Source organism: Betta splendens, chromosome 19 (genome assembly GCF_900634795.4).
Source record: "Betta splendens chromosome 19, fBetSpl5.4, whole genome shotgun sequence".
NCBI classification, from domain to species: Eukaryota; Metazoa; Chordata; class Actinopteri; order Anabantiformes; family Osphronemidae; genus Betta; species Betta splendens.
The window spans coordinates 8,147,818-8,167,946 of record NC_040898.2 but is presented as its reverse complement, the minus strand read 5'-3'; the positions used below and the strand labels follow the sequence as shown (position 1 = coordinate 8,167,946).

Sequence of the window (20,129 nt, the reverse complement as noted above, 5' to 3'; positions counted from 1 at the left end):
CGACAGTAGGTTGCATGTTTTGTGGCTATAAAAGGAAGAGAGATGCAGAATAGAAGAATCAGGATAGATTCTTATCGGTCTGTTTATTAGTTTGTCCTTCTGTTCTGTTCATTATGACTCTGTTCAACTGTGCTCAACAAAATGTTTTGCTGAAATAAAAAAGATAAAATTATAATAAAATGTTGATTGAATAACTTTTATCATTCAAATATTTGATGATGGTCTTGTGTGTTCTTCTTTGGTTCTAATAAATGTCTAAATCATAGTCATGTCCACTCATTTGAGGGACAATCTGGTCCATTCCGTCCCATCCAGCTGGCCCCAACATGATCACACTCATTTACAATAGCCAGCAGGATTTGTAGAATTTTAACAACATTTCTCTAAAAGCAATAATACACCAAACACACACACACACACAGACACAGACACACACACAGAACTGGCCAATTTGTTGGCATCATCTCAAATGTAATTACAACAACAGGCCAACCACGCTAAGCCGGACTAGGAGACGGATGGAGAAAGATAGATGTTGGCAGAAAGACGCAGAAGACACAGATTAACCAACGCACACTGAGATGTGGAGGGGTTAACGGAGCTGCAGCCAGCTGTTACGTAAGTCCTGTCTTTATGTGGGAGAGAAGATATACTGTATGGCTGAGCTGAGGAACCAACAGAGAAAGCCCTCACACTGCAAACATCCCACACTGGATCTTCCAGGGTTCGGTTAGAAGAGCACTGTATCATACAGTAGCTTTAAAACATTCTAGTTGACCATTTATGTAAAATGACTTGTGTGGCAACCCATTACAAAGTGAATAATGAGACTTATGATGGAATGCAGTGTTTTACAATGGCAGTACAGTATATAGTCCTGACCTTAACCATATGGGAATGCTATGGCAGTACCTGACCCCAAGTCAGAAACTAAACAAAATCCCTGACGTACAGCTGTTCTACTGGAGGAATGACCTAATCCCTTCAAGATGATGTGCACGGCTGATAAACAGTTACCACAAATGTTTACTTGTTGATGTATAATACTAGCTAATTATATGTGCATACCAATGTTTATGATGAACCCTTCACACAACATTAAAGCATGTGTGTACATAATTCCTTTAGCTTTTACAATTAGACATTGAAACTCAAAAACGCCAAACTAAAAGAAAAGCAGGCTGGGTTCATCCTCTGTGGATCATGAATGAAATGAAAGTCTTGGACCCACGAAAAATGCAGGGAAACACTGTGGCTAACAGGATTGACTGCTGAGCGGACAGACAGATAGATGCAGTTATAGTAGATAGCTGATCACACATTATAATCACACACAGCCCACACACTTCCCACTGCTGCAAACATAAACGGTACAGCTGAGGCAGAACATGGAGACTGTGCTTCACTTTATGCTGTGCAGCTGATCCTCATCTTCCATGTGTCAGCCATTCTGCACCCAGTTCATCATTCTCAACCCCCCCAGCAACATGTACTGTAGAGTACCGCCACAGATTAAACACCTCGGCCTTTAGGAACTGTACTAAACCTAAATTACAATCTCAACAAATGATGAACATCATAGAGGGAAGCAAACAATTACTAAGCCTGACACGCCTCACATGATGTGGCTGTCAACAGTCAGACAGCAAAGACAAATCTAACACGGCACATCAGACAGTCGTTCATTTATAAACACACACCATGTGCAGCTCCATTTAACTCTAGTAGTGATGCTCCGTAAGGATAACACAGGCCTCAGATTTCCAATTAAATCCCCAGCTAGTCCGCACCTAACAGAGTCTCTGTCTGCAACTGAACCATCCACTCTACAGACACACACATATGCACGCACGCACACACACACACAAACACAATGATGAACTCATTGAAGCTCACAGCTTCAAAATCACGGTTTAATTTACAACTGGAACATATATATGCGTTTGCATATTAAAAATAAATTACTTTAGCCTGTAGTTTTCACACAGAATGTACCTTTAACAAGAAGGGTGTGAAGCAGATCCAGTCTGGCCCGTGAGAGCAGCCTGATCGTAAGTGACCGACGATCAGAATGGGACACAGTGCCTTTTTCACATATGGTGTGAACACTGTGCAGTCATTGAATGTTTGAGTCAAGCTGCTCTGCAGTCTCCCACTCACGGCACACAGCTGAACCACAGCCACAGCCAGCAGGACTGATGCACAGTCACTGAGCGGGGTCTGAGGAAGCTAATATCTGCCCAAAAATATGATGGATCTGTCTTCATAAGCACGTGGCCTCAAATATTGAAATACATTTAAAACTGAAGCTGCAAGAAGCTGTGTTCTCTCCTAAAATGGGTTTAGAGGGAACCGAGACACCAGGTGAGCTGTATTATACTATTGGGGAATCAGACACCTGACATCTAAAAAGCGCTTCCAAAATGTGGTGACATAAATTTTTTCAGCCACTCAATCTTTTTCATTTTCTTACAGTGAAAGGTGATATTGACAACCAGTTGATTTTTTAAATTTATCAGTTAATTTAAGTTTGACTGTAATTAATATTTAATTAACTAACAGGGCACTTAATACACAAACTAGAAAGAAGGTTGGATGGATGATGGAGAGCTGCAATCGTGCATTACCGTGGCCAGTTGTCTGGGCTGCGACTGTACTTTAATATGTCTGTATCACAAAGACGACTCATGCAACCATGTTTCAATACATTAAATCCAGGTGCTGTCTATTGTGTTTTCTCGAGTCTCCACTGCTGCTCTATCATATGTGGGACACTTCTCGCGAAGTTCGACTTTACAGAGTTTTCGGTGTCTTTGAGAGGCCGCGTCCGGCCTCTGGGACTGGAGCAAAATGCGGCACTGCAGCAGCAACCTGTCAGTTCGTGTTGGTTCTAAGCCATAGGTAGGTCTCCTAGAAATAGGCTGCCATCCTTCCCAGCCCACACCAGGCATGATGTATGAGACGCAGCACCAGGCCCATTATTTAAACTCTTTATATGCTCTGCTGCCTCTCTGGCACACACACACACACACACACACACACACACACACACACTGAGCCGTAGCTGTATGTAGGTTGATGCGACAACTGCTAAGGGTCACAGCACAGAAAGAAAAAAGAACAACTTTATCCTACTTTTCCATGTTTCAAGAAGCAGGACAACAAAGAGAGCAGGTTGGATTCTCTGCAAAGGCTGCACTTTAAAAAGGTTATGTCTATTCTAAAGGAAGAAGGCACCGTAAACATGATCAAGTCAAATAAATACATCATCAAAACATCCACAGAAATTCACATCCTACAGTACATTCTTCCTTTATTACCACTTAACTACCTTTTTGCTACCAGTATAATCTGTTATTTTCATTATTTAATTTAAGTGTTAGATGAATTAGAAAGTCATGTGGGGTCTGATGAGGATGGATTAACTCTGGCTACAGCAACAAGAGTGTAATAGTATTACTATAGACTAGCATTGACTGAGGGAGGAGGAGGACGGGGACCGAGCATCCAGACGCTACGGAGCGGAGGAGAGCAGATGAACACTGCAGCTGCGCTCATAAAGGTAAACACTGCACAGATATGCGTATTCCCGTCTCTGCCCTGCGCTTTCACCTCGTTTCATTTAGTCTCTCGCTCTGCTCCTCAGCCGCGAGCCTTCTCGCCTTTCTCCCGCACCAGAACATTCTGCTATGATCAATCACATTACATAAGATCACTGCAGTGAGGAGCAGTGATGAAGACAGAAACACAGAGTGAGGGGTTCCCCCGCATCCCACTTACCCTCTTTGTACTGCTGCCTCGCCCTCTCTCTCTCTCTCTCTCTCTCTCTCTCTCTCTCTCTCTCACACACACACCACTGCTTTGTTTTTTTAATCTAAGGTATATGTCAGCTTGTATAATTCAAACATCCAGATGTTTTAAAGTAGATTATGTTAGCGCCTTTGTGTATCCACACACACTGTATCTGCATGTGAGTGGCTCTGAAGCCAGGAGCAGCCATGCAGAGCTTGTTTGTGTTAGTATAAAACTTACTGTACCCATTCTGCCAGTTCAGCACTGTCCTAAATTCATCAAGGGAGCTCGGCTCCCCATGTAAGGACATGCTGACCGGCCCATGGAACAAAACAAGTGTTTAATCACACACTGCTGAACCAGGGGACAACTAATACAGAAATAAAAAGTAGGAAGCCTTGCTTAAAGTATTAATGGGAGCGGGATGAGCATACTAACAACCAGCAAATCATGCACTTCATGGAGGTCTATTTAAAGTGGAAATAACCGGATTTATCCAAAGCCTGACTTGAGTTATGCTTAGGTTTGAAGATAGAGTCAGATCCCTGGTTGTGTAAAAATTAGGAAGAATATTTAAATTCTCCTGCAACAAGAAGAGGAACATCTCACAGGCTGTTTTAGTGGAGCTCATCTTGTGTGGTACAGGATGAGTGGGGTTTTAGTGGTGTTGCATCAGGGCGAGTAACACCAGTGCAGCCGACAGGGTCTCACACGCACGCACGCACACACGCGCACACGCGCACACGCGCACACGCGCACACACACACACACACACACACACACACACACACACACACACACACACACACACACACACACACACACACACAGACTGATGGGCCCTTTTCCTCAATATGAAAGTTTAATGACTTCCCTCCTAGTTTCATATCATCATAAATGTTATGTCCTCTCTAAGCCACACAGCGCCCTGACTATCTATCAAGTAAACACTCTGCCCCTTTGTGAGCCTGTGTGTGTGTTTCATCTGATCTGATCCTTCATCTACAGCATTATGGTCAGTGTGTGGTGGACAGGTGGGTAGGGCGCCACGCACCAGCATTCAGCCTTAAAGATGCTGTAGATGAGAATGTTTCTGGCTATCTGTTGTCTTGGGCTACGTTGCCTCAATGTGCAACAAAAGAGAATTCCTCCTTATGTTCTTCTTTATGTTCCCTCACACTCAAAAAGCATCTCTCCATACCTAAACTTAAATGAGCAGCATTAGCTTCCAAAGTGTCTGACATGGACAATCTCCTCTGTGCTACTCTACAACCGTTCCCTTCCTCGGTCTTCCACCAGTTTAATTTAATTATTAAAAAAAAACTGTATTTCTGAGTCTGAACTGTGTCTGAGTCTTTGCTGTATCTCTTTCTTTCTCCGTCCTCCACTAATCCCTCACACACACACACACACACACACACACACACACACACACACACACACACACACACACACACACACACACACACACACACACACACACACACACACACACACACACACACACACAGGTTTTGACTTCACTTCTTCAGGTCTGGTCAGGCCCAATTAAATTCTGTATGTCGCTGCTGAATAATTCAAAAGGAGCGGTGAGGCTGATTGAGGAATTCATAATTAATATTGGACATATATAACATACTGGTCAAAGCACTGGTGTGATTTAGAGGGGTGTTTGTTGAGGGGTGAACTGTGGATGTGGGCCGTACTCTGAATGTAAACTAGTCAGCAAACATGAAGGCTGATAAATACAATAATGCTGACACATTCCTGTTTTTGATTTAATACATATTAATGCGGGACACGTGCTTAACTAATTATTATTAAATGACGATGGGTCCTAACACTAGAGACATTGAGACACTTTCCTGTTAACTATAGTGTTGACATTGCACGTTGCAAATCAATTGCAACTCCCTGTGTTTCCCATTGCGTCTGTGGGCAGCTCATCACTTCAGGGGACAGATGTAGACGCCCTAGGGTCAAGAACTATAGATGCAGATGATGCAAGAAAGGATCAGTCGATTTATATTGATCTTAGCTGATGTAGATTCTTAAAATATGCCCAGATTAGACCAATACTGATCCAGAGAACTGGCTTATGGCTCTACTAATATGTAATATGCTAGTAGAAAAGCCTTTTTTGTTAAGGTTGTGGCGGTTTAAGCCATTGAAGGGTCAGAAGGTTTAAGGACGCAAACCTGCCACAGGTACAAACGACTATGTGCATGCTTCAAAAGTGGAACATCCTTTGAAGGTGACCTTTATCATGTTCAAAGGATAAACCCAGAAAGAGAGAATGGTGCATGAGTCCAATTTACAGAAGGCGTGTCCTGTTTATATATATGTACAGCTGAGGCGACCCACATAAGCAAAAATATATGATAAATGTAAAACAAATATGTTTGAAACAGCATATAAAAACATGCAACAAATCTGAATTGATCTTGTGAATTTTAAATCTGGTTTATCAAGGATCTGTTAAAAAGGTCCAAATTCCTCTTGTGTCCTCAAGAAAGGTTGTCACAATAGGACGGGATGTGTATTAGTTATTCTAGTAATTAAGAAACGCTCATTTTACAATTACTCAGTTCATAGCTAATTTGATGCTATTTGAGGTCTTTGGAAGGCGAATCATGAGCGGAGGATGCTTCAATTGAACTCTAGCAGCTCTCAATTGCCACAGTCTGCAAACACAGAGGATTCTCTGTAACATATTAGATGAACACAAGTGTGCAGCTGCTGCCATGCTGTTTGCTTTGTGCTGAGACATCAGCAGTCACCAGTTACTATGTATTGATCTGCATGCAAAGTGCACTTAGCAGGGAGTGCTGCAGAATTGGGGGGGGGGGGGGGGGGGGGGGACAAAGATTAAAGGTAGGGATGGAACAAGAGGGAAGATGAGACAGAGACGTTGACGGAAAGGAGGCACGAGGGAACAAGAGGCTTGATGGAAGAAACCTGCTATTAGACACAGACTGTTACCCTTCAGCATCAGCCTGCGTAATGTGGCGGCGAGCCTCACCTTCGGCAGCTTCACAATGATCACGCAAAAGCCGGTCGTATTAAGGTTTTAGCGAACTTGAAAGTCATTAAAGTGGTTGTATTTCCAACTAAGTGTTGCTGCAGTTAATTAAAGTGTGCAGCCGCCTCCCATCACAACGGCACATATTCAGAACACCATGGGTGAGACCAGGCCATTTGTATGCACACTGACTTCACTGCAGAGGGGAACAAACACATTTCATTTGAAAAGCAGGACCCTTTCCCTTACGAACTCCGAGTCCATCCATCCGCTCATTACGTCCACTTGCAAACTAAGTGACGGGGATAATTAAGACGAACGCAGGTGCTGTTAAAAGTGGGACTCGTGTCTTCGTTCTCCTTTCACTCCCAACCTGTGCTCGCTGTTTTACCCTCATAGAGCCTCTCCGCCTCCACTGTGATGTTATGCTGCTAGCTTCCCCCCCGTCTCTCGCCTCCGTCAATACAGTCGGCGTTTGATGAAGATGCAGTGCATGTCCAAGCGTCACACACTTACACCTAATGATGTATTAAATTAGGCAGAGTGCTCCAGCGCCTCCTCAGAGTTCAGAGCCTGTGATGTAGCCCTCACATCCTCCACAGACACATGCATTATCTCAACATAATCATTATTGGTGTCAGTGTAACACAACCACCAGATGTGTTTTAACAACAAAAAACACCCTTAAACTCACCATGTATTGCTGTGACCTCACATTACACCTAAGGCCCTAAAGGTCTAAAGGTAAAAACGGCATATTAATCAAAAACAAATAACTGTGCACCCTTAGGTTGGATGAAGGATACTGTGTGATGAAAATGAAGCGAGCCAAGTGTGTAAAGGAATTAGTTGACAGGTTCTGCCAACAGAGCATGGCACAGAGTCGACCACATGGTGGCCTGCTGGGAGGCAGTCTGTAAAGGGACCAGGACCTTCCACTGCAGTCACACTGAACAGGCGAGAGGCCGGACGGCGTCCACAAACGCCCGAAAGGCCTCCAAGTTCAGAGAGCGGAGACCGTCTGAACTCAGCCCGGCCGCGCGACATCCCCCGGTCTCGATCACTACCCACACCTCAGCAGCAGCAGCAGCAGCAGCGGGCGGTGGGACATGAATTATGAGCTCTGGCTTCAGGCCCTGCCGAGTCTGGGGGCATGACAGCAAAAGCTGAGCAAACTGTGCACACGCGATGCGATGCAAAATTAACTGCGATAATAGGTTTTTACTGCATTTTTTTTTTTATTTCTTTCTGGAGGAATTTGGAAGTTGGCATCCTCCGTGCAGCCGAGGGGGAGCTGCGGAGTCAGGCGATTACTCTCTGCTGCAACTACTAGTGACACCGGCCAGAATCAGCCCGAGCCAGATTCGTTATAAAACACTGGCATGTGAAGCATTAAGCTGCGGATTGGCAGCGTTAAGGGCGATGGAGCGTCTATAGCGCGGCCTTGCGCCAAGATCCAGTGGATCGTGTTATGGCATCTTAACATCCATTGCAGTAATCTTCCTTTTGTTATCAGGATGCTGACACGTCCAAAAGCACGGGGACGCACCGGGAGCAGCCGGATCCTTTCTGGACTCCTGTAACATCACTGAACGCTCAGCTGCGGCGGATTCACCTGTAACTTTTTCCTGAGGCGACCGCAGCACGCCGGCGGGATGACACCGCACCACTAACGGCAGCGGCGGCGGCGGAGTGAGGGGGAAGCGGAGCGGATGCAGCAGGCTTCACGCAGGCTGCCAGTCCGCACCGCACTGCGCCCCGCATCCACCCCGCACGCCCCCCCCCCCACGTCTAGCCCGTGTGTCACCGTGTGTTCACACGTCCTCCATGCTCCGCTGTCAGCGTGATGCGGACCCGCTGACCAATGACTAGGACCTTCCGAAGGAGCTGTCATCCTTTATGCGGTAAACTCCCAGCCCACACACACACACACACACACAGTCACACACACACAGCCGGCCGCAAAGACGCAGTAACAGTCGGCACAGGACCGATGTTCAGTTTCGGAGTAACGGGGAGAGCACTTACAGTCCGCAGGAACTGGATTTCATCCTCGCCTTCCCCTCCTTCAGCCATGGTTAGCTGTCACCCGGAGACGCTCGTGCGGTTCTTGCGCGTGGGGTCCAGCCTGAGCGCGTGTGTGTGTGTGTGTCGGTGTGTGTATGTAAGAATGCATGTGTGTGTGCGTGTGTGTGTGTGTGTGTGTTTGTGCGCGCGAGGGAGAGAGAGAGAGAGAGAGAGACTGTCGAGGCTAACGCGCCGTGCAGCTAACTCTCATTGGATGGCGCGTGCTCAACGAGGGAGGAGCTGCACAGGTGCGACCGAGAAAGCGCGCGCGCGCGCGCTCGCTTTCTCGGTCGGTGTGCTCCCTCTCGCGGCGGCTTCGATACGGGCGCTCATACCCGCGACCATTAACACGTTGTCATATTTTGTAGTCGCCGTGAAAACGTGTGACATTCAGCAGCATAAAATATTAAGTATTAAGACAGCGGCGACGGCCGCAGCGGGGCGGAGGGTGGAACGCTGCAGTGGTGCATTGGGCCCTGGGCTCCTGCTGCTGCAGGGCAAAGCCCAGACTGCAGGTAGTGAGTGATGGAGGGACTGATGCCGCCGAGACCAATGCTGCCATCAACAGCTCCAGCTGCTTTTAAATAGCAATTTTCATTCATGGGGCCAAGCAGCATCGTCACATCTGCCTCCTTTATGTTACAAAACCACAGCAGGCCAGAAAAAACAAAAGTGAACTGATACAAAAGGTCAAAATGTATTCACATCCGAATCTGACCATCGCCACAGACTACAAGTCCTACATTTCCCATAATGCAACCTGTCAAAGGCCACACACACTGGTTCCAGCTGCGTTTGCAGGTGAAGTCCTGCTCCCAGTGCTGACTTTAAACCCAGAGACCCCCACAATGTAAAACATTTACGATTTATTTATACATGCTCTCATTACGGTCGTACAGTGTTGGCACCATCATTTTGTAGGTAAGAAAACAACAGACTGGAAATGATTGAAGTTGGATGCACTGCAATATAACATGAGATATAAATGCCCTTTGGCAGCTCTCAGAAACCTGTCCATCAATTTGTTTTAATTTAGAGTACAGGATACTGGTAACAGGTAGATATGTTGTGTAGTACAGATACAATGCACCAGTGAGGAAAACAGGTGAAACAATATGTAGACGATGACAATCCCTCTCAATGTGAATCCCTCTCAAACTGCTTATGAAACAATCTTGGTTGCAATTAATAACTGTTAATCTACAGAAAGTACTTTAGTTCAAGTACATGTGAAATTGTTGCCCTGTCACGCTTCTTAATTATTTTGAGCTATTTTTGTTTAATAAATTTACAATTATTACCTTATTCATTATTTTGCAGTTTTTAAACTGTCTTTATCGGAAGGTTTACTAGTTTTTTAGTCCACTGCATCATTATTATCTGCTAAAAGAAAAAAATAAATTGAGAAAACCTACAATATGTAATACTTTTATGTTTGCTCAGACCTAAAAATTAACTTTCCACCTTATCTTCTAAAATCATCTATAAACTTATACTATGAACAACTGTAGTGTATGCAAGAGTCATTAATGTAAATGCAAAGTGGCTTCTATCAGCATAATAAATTATTTGATTTGAAGGCAAGGAGGGTTCAACCGAGACCTTAGCAGGCTTTCAGGTGCTGCGCAAAATAAAGAACACACATCCGTTATAACCTGAGGTTTACAGAGATGTTATCAGTCTTTATGCTAAGCTAAGTCTCCCCATTTTCGTTGCTGCATTTAATTGTTTTTATAATTAAGACAATCTGACACTCACTCAATGTCCAGACCATGAGTAAGATCACATTAACGCGAGAGAGATTTTAAATCACTTTCACAGTTTGACTGTACAAAGCTACTGGGGAGCCTCTGGACAGTTGGCTCAGACAGTAAAGTGTGTTATGTGACATATATATGAGATCTTTTTGACAGTAAGGCACTGTGAGCTACAGAGGACTGGCTGGACTGTAAACCTGCTTCACTGTTGGGTGGTTGGTCTCTGCTTGGATCCCTCTGGGTTCTGGTTGAACGCTTGGGCGGCTGCGCTCTACACATCAGCGTCGTACCCCAGTATGGGAGCCAGCCATCTCTCCACCTCCTCCACACTCGTCCCCTTCCTTCTGGCGTAATCCTCCACCTGAAGACAAGAGTAGAGACAATGCAGAGTAGGCATGAGCTCCAAAACAGATGTCTATTAATGGCAGTTGGAGGTAGAGGATGAGGTGGACCTGTTCCTTAGTGATCTTTCCCACAGCGAAGTATGAAGCCTGAGGGTTGGAGAAATAAAGCCCGGACACAGAGGCTGCAGGCATCATTGCCAGAGACTCCGTCAGACTAATGCCTAAACAGACAAACATGGAATTAGGACTTAAGAAAACATTAGAACAACCCTGCAGCGTGGACCGTGTGATGATCTCACCCGTCTTGTCTTGTATACCAGCCAGGTCCCACATGGTGGTCTTCTCGGTGTGGTCGGGCTGGCTTGGGTAACCAGGAGCAGGTCTGATTCCTTTGTACCGTATCCTGTGTAGGTCTGAGGTCTGCAGGGTTTCTTCCGTGCTGTAGCCCCACAGCTCCTTACGCACACGAGCGTGGAGCTCCTCAGCAAACGCCTGGCGATGCCACACAAACCCAATCCCATAGCACCAAAGGTTAATGTCTGACTGATGCAGGACGGGCCGAGAGACGAGGCGGCCGGGTGTGTTGGGAAGACATCCCCACATACTGCACCTCGGCTAGGCGGTCGGCCAGAGCTTTGACCATGATGCTGCTGTAGTCGTCTCCCTGAGCCTGGAACCGCCGACTCAGCTCCTCAGCGCCGAACACACCCACGGCAAACAGTCCAACGTAGTCCGCCACAGCGCTGTCCACAGGTGCCACGAAGTCCGACACGCACAGGTACGGCTCCAAACTAGAGCCGTCCTTCTCCAACTGTGAAGCACATACACACAGTGAACATGAGCAGATCATCCTAAAGTCAGAACAAATTCAGGACAGCGCTTAAGTAAGTGTTCATAGACCCGCCTGTTGCCGTAAGCCATAGAATGTGGCGATGGGCTTGGTGTCTCTGGTGACTCTGACGTCCTCCTTGTACACATTGATGTCATCGCCGTCGCTCTGGGCGCGCCAGAAGCCCACCAGGCCCTGTCCCTTCAGGCTGCCGTTGTCAATCATCCGGCTGAGCAATCGCTGCGCGTCGTCAAAGACTCGTCGGGCCTCTGGACCTGCAGGAGCCAAATATCGCCATCAGACATGGTTTCAGTGTTTCTAGTTCTGTCAGTTAAAAAGGTCAATTAAGCAAAATTTATCGAAACAATTTTTTATGGGTTCCATTCTTTTGCTATATGTATCCAGCGGATCTGTGTTCCTTTGCTGGACTCAGGTGATGCTGTCTGCTCAATACAGGTTATATGTGCCCACAAGAGGAATAGGATGGAAAAAGAAACAATGCGACTGGATAATTAGAGTGATAACTGAGGCTGAACTCACCCACAGTCTTGTCATTGAAGATCTTGGGGTAGCCTCTGTTGGGGTATTTGCCTCTTAGCTGCCACACGTCAAAGAACGGCTTCCAGTCGATAAAGTCCAGCAGACTGTTGAGGTCATAGCACTCGAAGACACGGGTGCCCAGGAACTGAGGGCGCACTGCAACACAGACAACCACAGGACCCACGCAGTTTGAATGTCACGGTTTATGGAACTCCATTAAACTGTCATTAAAGTCCAGCAGACTCACCCGGTCGCGGCGTAGAGAGCCAGTCTATATGTAAAGCCTTGCCTCTGGCCTGGGAAAGCGACAGGTACCGGCGATCCTGAAAGAAACCGAGACAGAGGAAGAAAGAGACACAGCAGTTCAGTTCTTTATTCTTAGAGTAGAGGAGTAAACCCACCCCCAATGCCGGCAGTGCTGCCCTTCCTACCAATAGAGACTCATAATGGTCCTGTCTGATCTCCTCATACTCCTCTTTGAGGTCATCAAAGTAATCTTCCCTAACTGCCTCATCCAGCAGCTGGGAGCACTGACGGGGAGGAAGAAGGAGATGAAATCGTTTCAAAACTGCGGCCAGATCCACTTTTATCAACTTCAACAAAACCATGATGGTTCTCCAACAATGCATTTTAGTTGCTGCAGCATCCTCACCACCACCACACTCCTGGACGCATCCAGAACATGGACCACAGGGCAAGAGTAGCGAGGGGCAATCTTTACTGCAGTGTGAGTCCTGTTAAAAACATTTATTTAAAAAAAGAATGATGCCTTTGTTATACATGACATACAGTGTATTGTATATCTTTAGCTGTACTACTTTGAGGTGGTGGCTCCTCCAATCAGCAGAGGCGTTTTCATGCCGAGTCTCTCCATCTCTTTGGCCACATGGATCATCTCATCCAGAGAAGGGGTGATGAGACCAGACAGACCGATGATATCTGTGACAAAAGTCAGACTGCTTGAAAAAAGGCTTTGTCAAACTGGATGGGTTCAGCTTCAGCCTTTGGGTCATTGTGTCGATAATGACAGCTGAAGAAAGACACTTCCCTACCTGCCATCAAATACATGACAGAAATCAAGCACCCTCTGGCACTCTGTCGTCTGAACAGTAAGCCATACCTGCTTTCTGTGCCACGGCCTCTCTGAGGATCTGATCACAGGGAACCATCACGCCCAGGTCAATCACCCTGGAAGACAGCAGTGCAACAGTTATTATTACAACCACCTGACAAGACACTTTCGGTCTAAGTTTAGTTTTCTCTTCTTTCATCGGCTCTTTGGGTTCATGGTCCCGCTGATCGATGAAATGTTGAATGGAATGCTCTTTTATGCCCTTGGCCTTTATCAGGGAACATCCCTCAGCAGCCAAATAAATAAATGTCAGCCTGACAGCTCCATTGGCAGCTGTGTGGTCCCACAAACAGAAGCAGCACCATGTTTGATGGATGAAGTGCCGCTTTGGGTCATGAATTTCCCTCTTTCAATCTTCCTGTCAGAGGCAAATCTCTGTCCTATAAATCTTCAGAACTTTGTTCAAAAACTCCACAGGTTTATGACCCTTGTCTTTGTTATGTTTGCTCATAAAGCTGCACACAGACAGAAACATGTAATACTGCAACCGTTAAACATGTTCTACACTCAAGGCACAGTTTCATGTGGTAAACCATTCAAACCAGTTTCACCTGAAGTTGTTGCAGCCCAGCACCACGCCGACGATGTTCTTGCCAATGTCGTGAACATCACCCTTCACCGTGGCCAGAACTATGGTGCCCTGATACGGATCCTAGACATTAGGAGGGGAAGATCAGGGTGAGCACAGCACAGACTGCATCTTCCACAGTGTGGACCCTCTGGGTTGGACACTGACCATCTCCTCCGTTGACCCCGCTGCCGCCATCATCTCCTCCCTCTCCTTCTCCATGAAAGGAATCAAATAGCCCACGCCTTTCTTCATAACACGAGCCGACTTGATCACCTGCATACACATAAGGGCTTGAAATACTAATGCGTCCGTTTTATATTAAAAAAAGCAAAATGTACCTACCTGTGGCAGGAACATCTTCCCAGCTCCAAAGAGGTCTCCCACCACCTTCATGCCGTTCATCAAGGGGCCCTCGATGATGTGCAGCGGTCGAGTGTAGCGATCGACCTGAGCGCGACACTCCTGTACGTCCTCCACCACATACTTCTCTATTCCCTGTGCAGCAGCATGAAATCACCCAGACTGTGCGCAGAATGTTCCCGAACGGCCTGGTAGTAAACTGCACTGTGTTCTCACCTTGATCAGCGCGTACTCCAACCTCTCCTCCACGCTTCCCTGCCTCCACTCGTCCGTTTGAACCACCTTCTTGGCGCCTTTGACGTTGTTCTGTAACAACAGCGGGGTGAGCCTCTGGTGTTGAGGCTTTGGGGGCGGCGGGCGCATGTGCGTGTACCTGCGCGTAGGTCAGCAGCTTCTCAGTAGCGTCGGCGTCTCTGTTCCAGATGAGGTTTTCACAAAGCAGCAGCAGTTCTTTATCGATGTCGTCATACACAGGCAGGCTCCCAGCATTCACTATGCCCATGTCCATCCCATCCTAGGGCACGACCAAACAGTGTGAGACTCTTTCTTCTTCTACTACAATCTACTACTGTCAAACTGTGCCACCTTTATAGCATGGTAGAGGAACGCTCCGTGCATTGCCTCCCTGATGGCCTCCATGCCTCTGAAGGAGAAGGACAGGTTGGACAGGCCTCCGCTCACCCGGGCTCCCGGTAAGGTCTCCTACACACGCACACACCAAATAGTAACACTGTAACAACATTTTGTGAGCTTCCTAGAACCCGTTGCCTCACTTTGATGAGCTTGGTCGCCCTCATGAAGTTGACAGCGTAGTCATTGTGTTCCTCCATGCCTGTGCCTATGGTCAGGATGTTGGGGTCAAAGATGATGTCGTTGCAGTTAAACCCCACTTTGTTGACCAGCAGCTTGTAGGCGCGGGTGCAAATTTCCACTTTGCGCTCCGTATCTGTGGCCTGGGGACAGCCGAGCATGTATCAAAACACGCGTGTGAGCGCTTTTGCAGACACGTCCGTCTCAGCCCTCACCTGGCCCTCCTCGTCGAAGGCCATCACCACCACGGCGGCGCCGTAGCGCTTGACGGTGGCGGCTCTTAGCAGGAACTCGTCCTCTCCTTCCTTCAGACTGATACTGTTGACGATGCACTTCCCCTGGCAGCACTTCAGGCCCGCCTCAATCACGGCGAAGTTCGAGGAGTCGATGCACAGCGGGACCTAGAGGGCGAAACCGGCCATTTACTCAGAAGGTTCACTCACAGGATTCCTTTACTATTCCTTTATATCCTACCCTTGCAATGTCCGGCTCAGAGGCAATCAGGTTACAAAACCGCGTCATGGCTGTTGCCCCCTCCAGCATCCCTTCGTCCATGTTTATATCAAGGACCTGTGCTCCCATCTCCACCTGGGCCTTGGCGATGCTTAGAGCCTCCTGGGCAACAAAGGCGGAAACTCGTATCAGCAACATTAAATGGGCATCAGCAAATAGAAGATACAGGATACGTTCAGAATTTCTGCCTCACCTCATAGTTTCCAGCCATGATCAGCTTGGCGAACTTGCGCGACCCAGCCACGTTGCATCGCTCGCCGATGTTTACGAAGTTGGTGTAAGGTCCAACCCTGAACGGCTCTAGGCCTTAAGCAGACGGGTCACACGTAATGGGTGGCGGGACGAGAGCTAAAGCCTGAACTGACTTCGCTGAGTGTGACAGAGCTCACTGGCCCAAAGAAGTGGCAATAGTAAACACATACCTGCCAGCAGCATGTAGTCCTGATAAATATTAGCAGCAGGAATTCGAGGCTGACAGTGTCTGACTGCTTCAGAGATCGCCCTGGATGAGGAAGATTTCACCATTTGAAAAATTGCATAAAATGCACAAGATCCATCTACTCGTCAGAGGGCTTTTACTTGTCAGTGACCTGATATGTCCTGGAGTGGTCCCACAGCAGCCTCCTACAATATTTACGAGTCCATCCGTAGCAAACGCCTGCAGATGTTTGACAGAAGTTCAAAGTGAAACTGCAGTGAGGAGGCAGCCAGAGTCAACTGTAGCTCCACAGAAATAACTAAGAGGGGATAAAAGTGCACTGTTGTGTGAATGACAAGACATGACACAGTTAGTCCAGCTTAGTATGAGGATCACAGGATTATTCCTGCTTTTAGACTGTTTCCAGGCTTCTGAAGATTCCTTGTTATTGTACTTTCTCACGTAAAATCATGCTTCGTTTTGCACCTTTAAATTAGAGGCTGTTACATCTGGAGTTTCATCATATCCACCAAATGTGTTTGGAAGTCCTACGACAAAAAAAAAAAAAGAAAAAAAGATAAGGCACCTAAAATCAGGCCAAAGGTCAGTGTGTGGTCAGGAAACAACTATACCTGCGTTGGGATAACAGATGATGAAAGCCGTGGTGCTTTTGCCAATGGCCTCAATGAACGGCCTCATCTCTACCGCCCCCAAGGCACAGTTCAAACCAATGCTGCAACACAGACAGACCGACCACAAGGTAGACGCTGTTCCACGCGAAGACATGAACCCAGCAAGAAGTAGCAGACGACTGTAACTCACCACAGGGGTTTAGCATGGGACACACTGACCACGAAGGCCTCGCCTGTCTGACCAGACAGAGTTCGTCCACTTCGATCGACGATGGTCCCTGAGATCTGGAGCATGTGGAACGTTTTTATAGACTTCTTAGTCAACTCTCTTACATTAATGAACGACGCTCGGTGGAAACCTCTTTCTACTGATCAAATGTCGCAACAACAACAACATACTTACAAACAGAGGTTTTCTCTCGTAGCTCTTTTGGAACAGCAGGTCGATGGCAAACAGGGCGGCCTGAGGAGTGGAGCACACGACACATCAGCACAGAAGGCCTCAGGCTAAATCATCACGATCACAAGCTCCTCGATCCCATTGGTGCGTTAGATAATTGACCTTGGCGTTGGCGGTGTCGAAGATGGTTTCGACCAGAAGGACGTCTGCTCCTCCGTCTAATAAACCTCGGACCTGCTCGGCGTAGGCTTCCACGAGTTCATCAAACGCTGGCCAAGACACAAACAGAGCGGCTTCTCAGTCTCTATCATTATATTGCACACTGTCACATTCCTAACAATGACGTAATGCAGCAGAAATACGTAGCAGACGCTTTATTAGCGTTTATCATCTTACTGATGTTCCTGAAATCCGGCCTCTCCACTGAAGGCGACACAGACAGAGTTTTGTTGGTGGGACCCACTGACCCGGCTACGTAGCGTTTGCAACCTGATGACACACACACACACACACACACACACGCTGGTATGACGACCTCTAACAGCAGGGGCATCCTACAGTCCTCAGGGGGAAACTCATCTCACCAGTTTGTTTGGCGACATCGTCAGCGGCCCGTCTCGCCAGCTCCGCCGACGCCCTGTTGAGGCGATACGCCTGCACCCCGAACACAGAAAGGGAAATAAAAGTGACTCAATGACTTGAGTTACATTTAACTTTACTATTTCATTTATAGAGTTTTGTCATTTGATTTCAGTGTTTATTAATCTGTACTTGAATCTGAAAACATTATTCAATCAGAAGTGAATTTAAATAGATATTGACATTATTGAAAATATGCTATAGCTCATGTGCAGATACGTAGATAAGGAGCTAAGAATAGAAATGGATCAAGCTCTCATTCTGAGAAATGGTTAAATGATTAGTGAGTCGACACTAGTCACACCATGTACTTGACCTTTGATTCTGTAGCAGCATGGCTGCATGAGCGGCTGTGTTGACGCCATACCATATGTTCCAGGCCATAGTCTGCCTGAGCGATGGAGGTGCTGCTGAACGTGTTGGTCTCTATGATGTCGGCACCAGCCTGCAGGTACTCCTTTACATACAGAGCAGAGCCCAGATTACACACACACACACACACACACACACACACACACACACACACACACACACACACACACACACACACACACACACACACACACACACACACACACACACACACAGGTTGAGATCTCACTGAAATTCAAATGCGATTGATCCACAGGCCGTGGGTCTTTTGCTTGGTGAGTACCTTGTGGATATCGTAAATTATTTTGGGCTGTGTGATACTGAGAAGGTCGTTGTTTCCCTTGAGAGGAAGGGGGTGCTCTTTAAACTCGTCCCCCCTGAAATCCTCCTCCTCAAGCTTATGCTGCTGAATCATGGTTCCCATCCCTCCGTCCAGGACCATGATCCTTTTCTGCAGCACTGCTCGTAACTCAGCCTCTAATGGACATTGGCTTCCTGTAATGAAAACAAGACCTTATTAATTAGAGGACCTTCTATTGTTTTATGGTGTATGAGATGTATTTTGTGCACATCAGTTGACTCTTATGACCTTAAACATCACTCCCTTTTTATTTGATTGTCTCGTGGACAAAAGACATAATATGGCTAATCACTGTTTGCCAAACTACATGAGAGAACTGGTGATCAGTGACCAAGGGTTGAAATGCTTGACTCTTGGAATGTGCATGACCTTTGAGCACCAGACAACATTGCCCAGCAAGCCAACATGCTACCATGAAGAGTATAACCACATGCTTAAAATCCTATACACACAGTTTACTGCTGCTTCCAGATGTGCAACCACTGCACAGACAACAAACAGCCAGGTCTACAGGAGGAGCAGTGAAGCAGGCAGTATGATGTAAGGCCAGTAAGGGTTTTACCTTTAGTTGGGCTTTTATCTGTGTCATTACTCTATGCATTTATAAATACAGATGTCAACTGTACCAGTCAGACAAATTCCACATCTTTGATCTTGTGGAAGTTATAGCCGTTTCCAAAAGCCCACGTGTTTGGACTTGGCTGGCTGTGGCCACTAGGGGGCAGCAGACACTAACACTGCACTGTCAAACACGACACGTCTTTCAAAAAGATCTCTAATGCAAAAGTCCAGTAGTAATATTCAGTATTCATATTAAAACCCACAGTAACGCTTAGTTCGGGTCTCGTTTGGACCCTCGCTGACAGATGTTCGTCCATCTTTGTGGTCATCTGAGCTGCGGCTCAACTGAAGTGTCGCTACCAACAGGTTGTTTTATTATTTCTCTCCACGCTTGTATCATTGAGACTCTACCGAAGCACAGAAACAGCCTCCAGCCACTGGCTGCGGCTTTCATTCAGAGCTAACGGACAGTAAGCTAACCTCACGGCACTGTTCACCTCACACGATCACTGGTCTGTCATGTCAGCTGGAATAACGGAGTTCCACAACGGTTTCAGCAAACGGAACCAGCTGTTACACATGCAACTAACGCGAATTAGCTCGTAAGTCATAACTTCGGCACACGTGGTCGCAGCCGGGCAGAGGCTGCTTTACGCAACGTTGCAGGAGCTAAAAAGCGCCAAGTTGTCTAATAAAGCAAGCTGTATTCACCCGCTTCCGACGAGTACTGATGAATCACGTTAGTCGGAGCCATCTTGAGCAGCGTAAGCCTTGAAAACACGCGTGTGAGCAGCAAAGTAATGATCCTGCAACGCGAACGGCCTTTTATTTTGTCAGAGCTTTTTTTTCTTAGTTTGCCAGAAACAACATCCCCACTTCCGGTTTAAACCCGCTGCAGTAAAAGCTTCGCTCCAGCTTCCGCGTTGCCTCAGCCTCCACACATCTGGATTTGACAGTCACGTCACTGGATGTCTTTATTTTAACCATGAATACCGATTAGCAGTTTACA

The 20,129-nt window shown here is 46.8% G+C and overlaps 2 protein-coding genes across 17 annotated transcripts in view; both read right to left on the bottom strand.

The window, feature by feature from the left end:
- The window catches only part of ryr2a (ryanodine receptor 2a (cardiac)), a 60,272-nt gene extending 51,203 nt beyond the window's left edge, over positions 1-9,069 (bottom strand). For 11 of the 16 annotated variants that reach the window (XM_029135199.3, XM_041068624.2, XM_029135202.3 and 8 more), the window contains exon 1: positions 8,843-9,068. In XM_029135199.3, the coding sequence (XP_028991032.1) occupies positions 8,843-8,890 (48 nt within the window). In that variant the 5' untranslated portion in view covers positions 8,891-9,068. Of the gene's footprint in view, positions 1-8,842 lie in introns of all 16 variants that reach the window. The other 5 variants (XM_055504169.1, XM_055504173.1, XM_055504171.1 and 2 more) reach the window with 1 other exon arrangement.
- A 663-nt stretch (positions 9,070-9,732) lies between these two features.
- Positions 9,733-20,001, bottom strand: mtr (5-methyltetrahydrofolate-homocysteine methyltransferase). Its single transcript, XM_029135197.3, has 33 exons — positions 19,832-20,001; positions 18,482-18,693; positions 18,194-18,283; positions 17,772-17,841; positions 17,584-17,676; positions 17,350-17,456; positions 17,191-17,250; positions 16,978-17,072; positions 16,788-16,888; positions 16,642-16,703; positions 16,328-16,395; positions 16,160-16,239; positions 15,931-16,043; positions 15,699-15,839; positions 15,440-15,625; positions 15,188-15,367; positions 15,000-15,116; positions 14,788-14,928; positions 14,631-14,720; positions 14,397-14,549; positions 14,220-14,327; positions 14,035-14,135; positions 13,472-13,539; positions 13,170-13,290; positions 13,004-13,085; positions 12,783-12,881; positions 12,599-12,674; positions 12,352-12,507; positions 11,887-12,086; positions 11,593-11,793; positions 11,282-11,474; positions 11,091-11,203; positions 9,733-10,999 (listed from the first exon to the last, which is right to left on the bottom strand). Exons 1-33 carry the CDS (start codon positions 19,872-19,874, stop codon positions 10,910-10,912), a joined length of 3,810 nt encoding a protein of 1,269 aa, XP_028991030.1. The 5' UTR covers positions 19,875-20,001; the 3' UTR covers positions 9,733-10,909.
- Between the last annotated feature and the right edge of the window lie 128 nt (positions 20,002-20,129).

Coding starts and splice junctions, on each gene's coding strand:
- mtr (XM_029135197.3), bottom strand. CDS start 19,874: ATGGCTCCGACTAACGTGATTCATCAGTACTCGTCGGAAGCGG. Junction 17,677..17,771: donor CGATGTCGCCAAACAAACTG/GTGAGATGAGTT, acceptor GTGTGTCATCAG/GTTGCAAACGCTACGTAGCC. Junction 13,540..14,034: donor CTGGGCTGCAACAACTTCAG/GTGAAACTGGTT, acceptor GCTGTCTTCCAG/GGTGATTGACCTGGGCGTGA.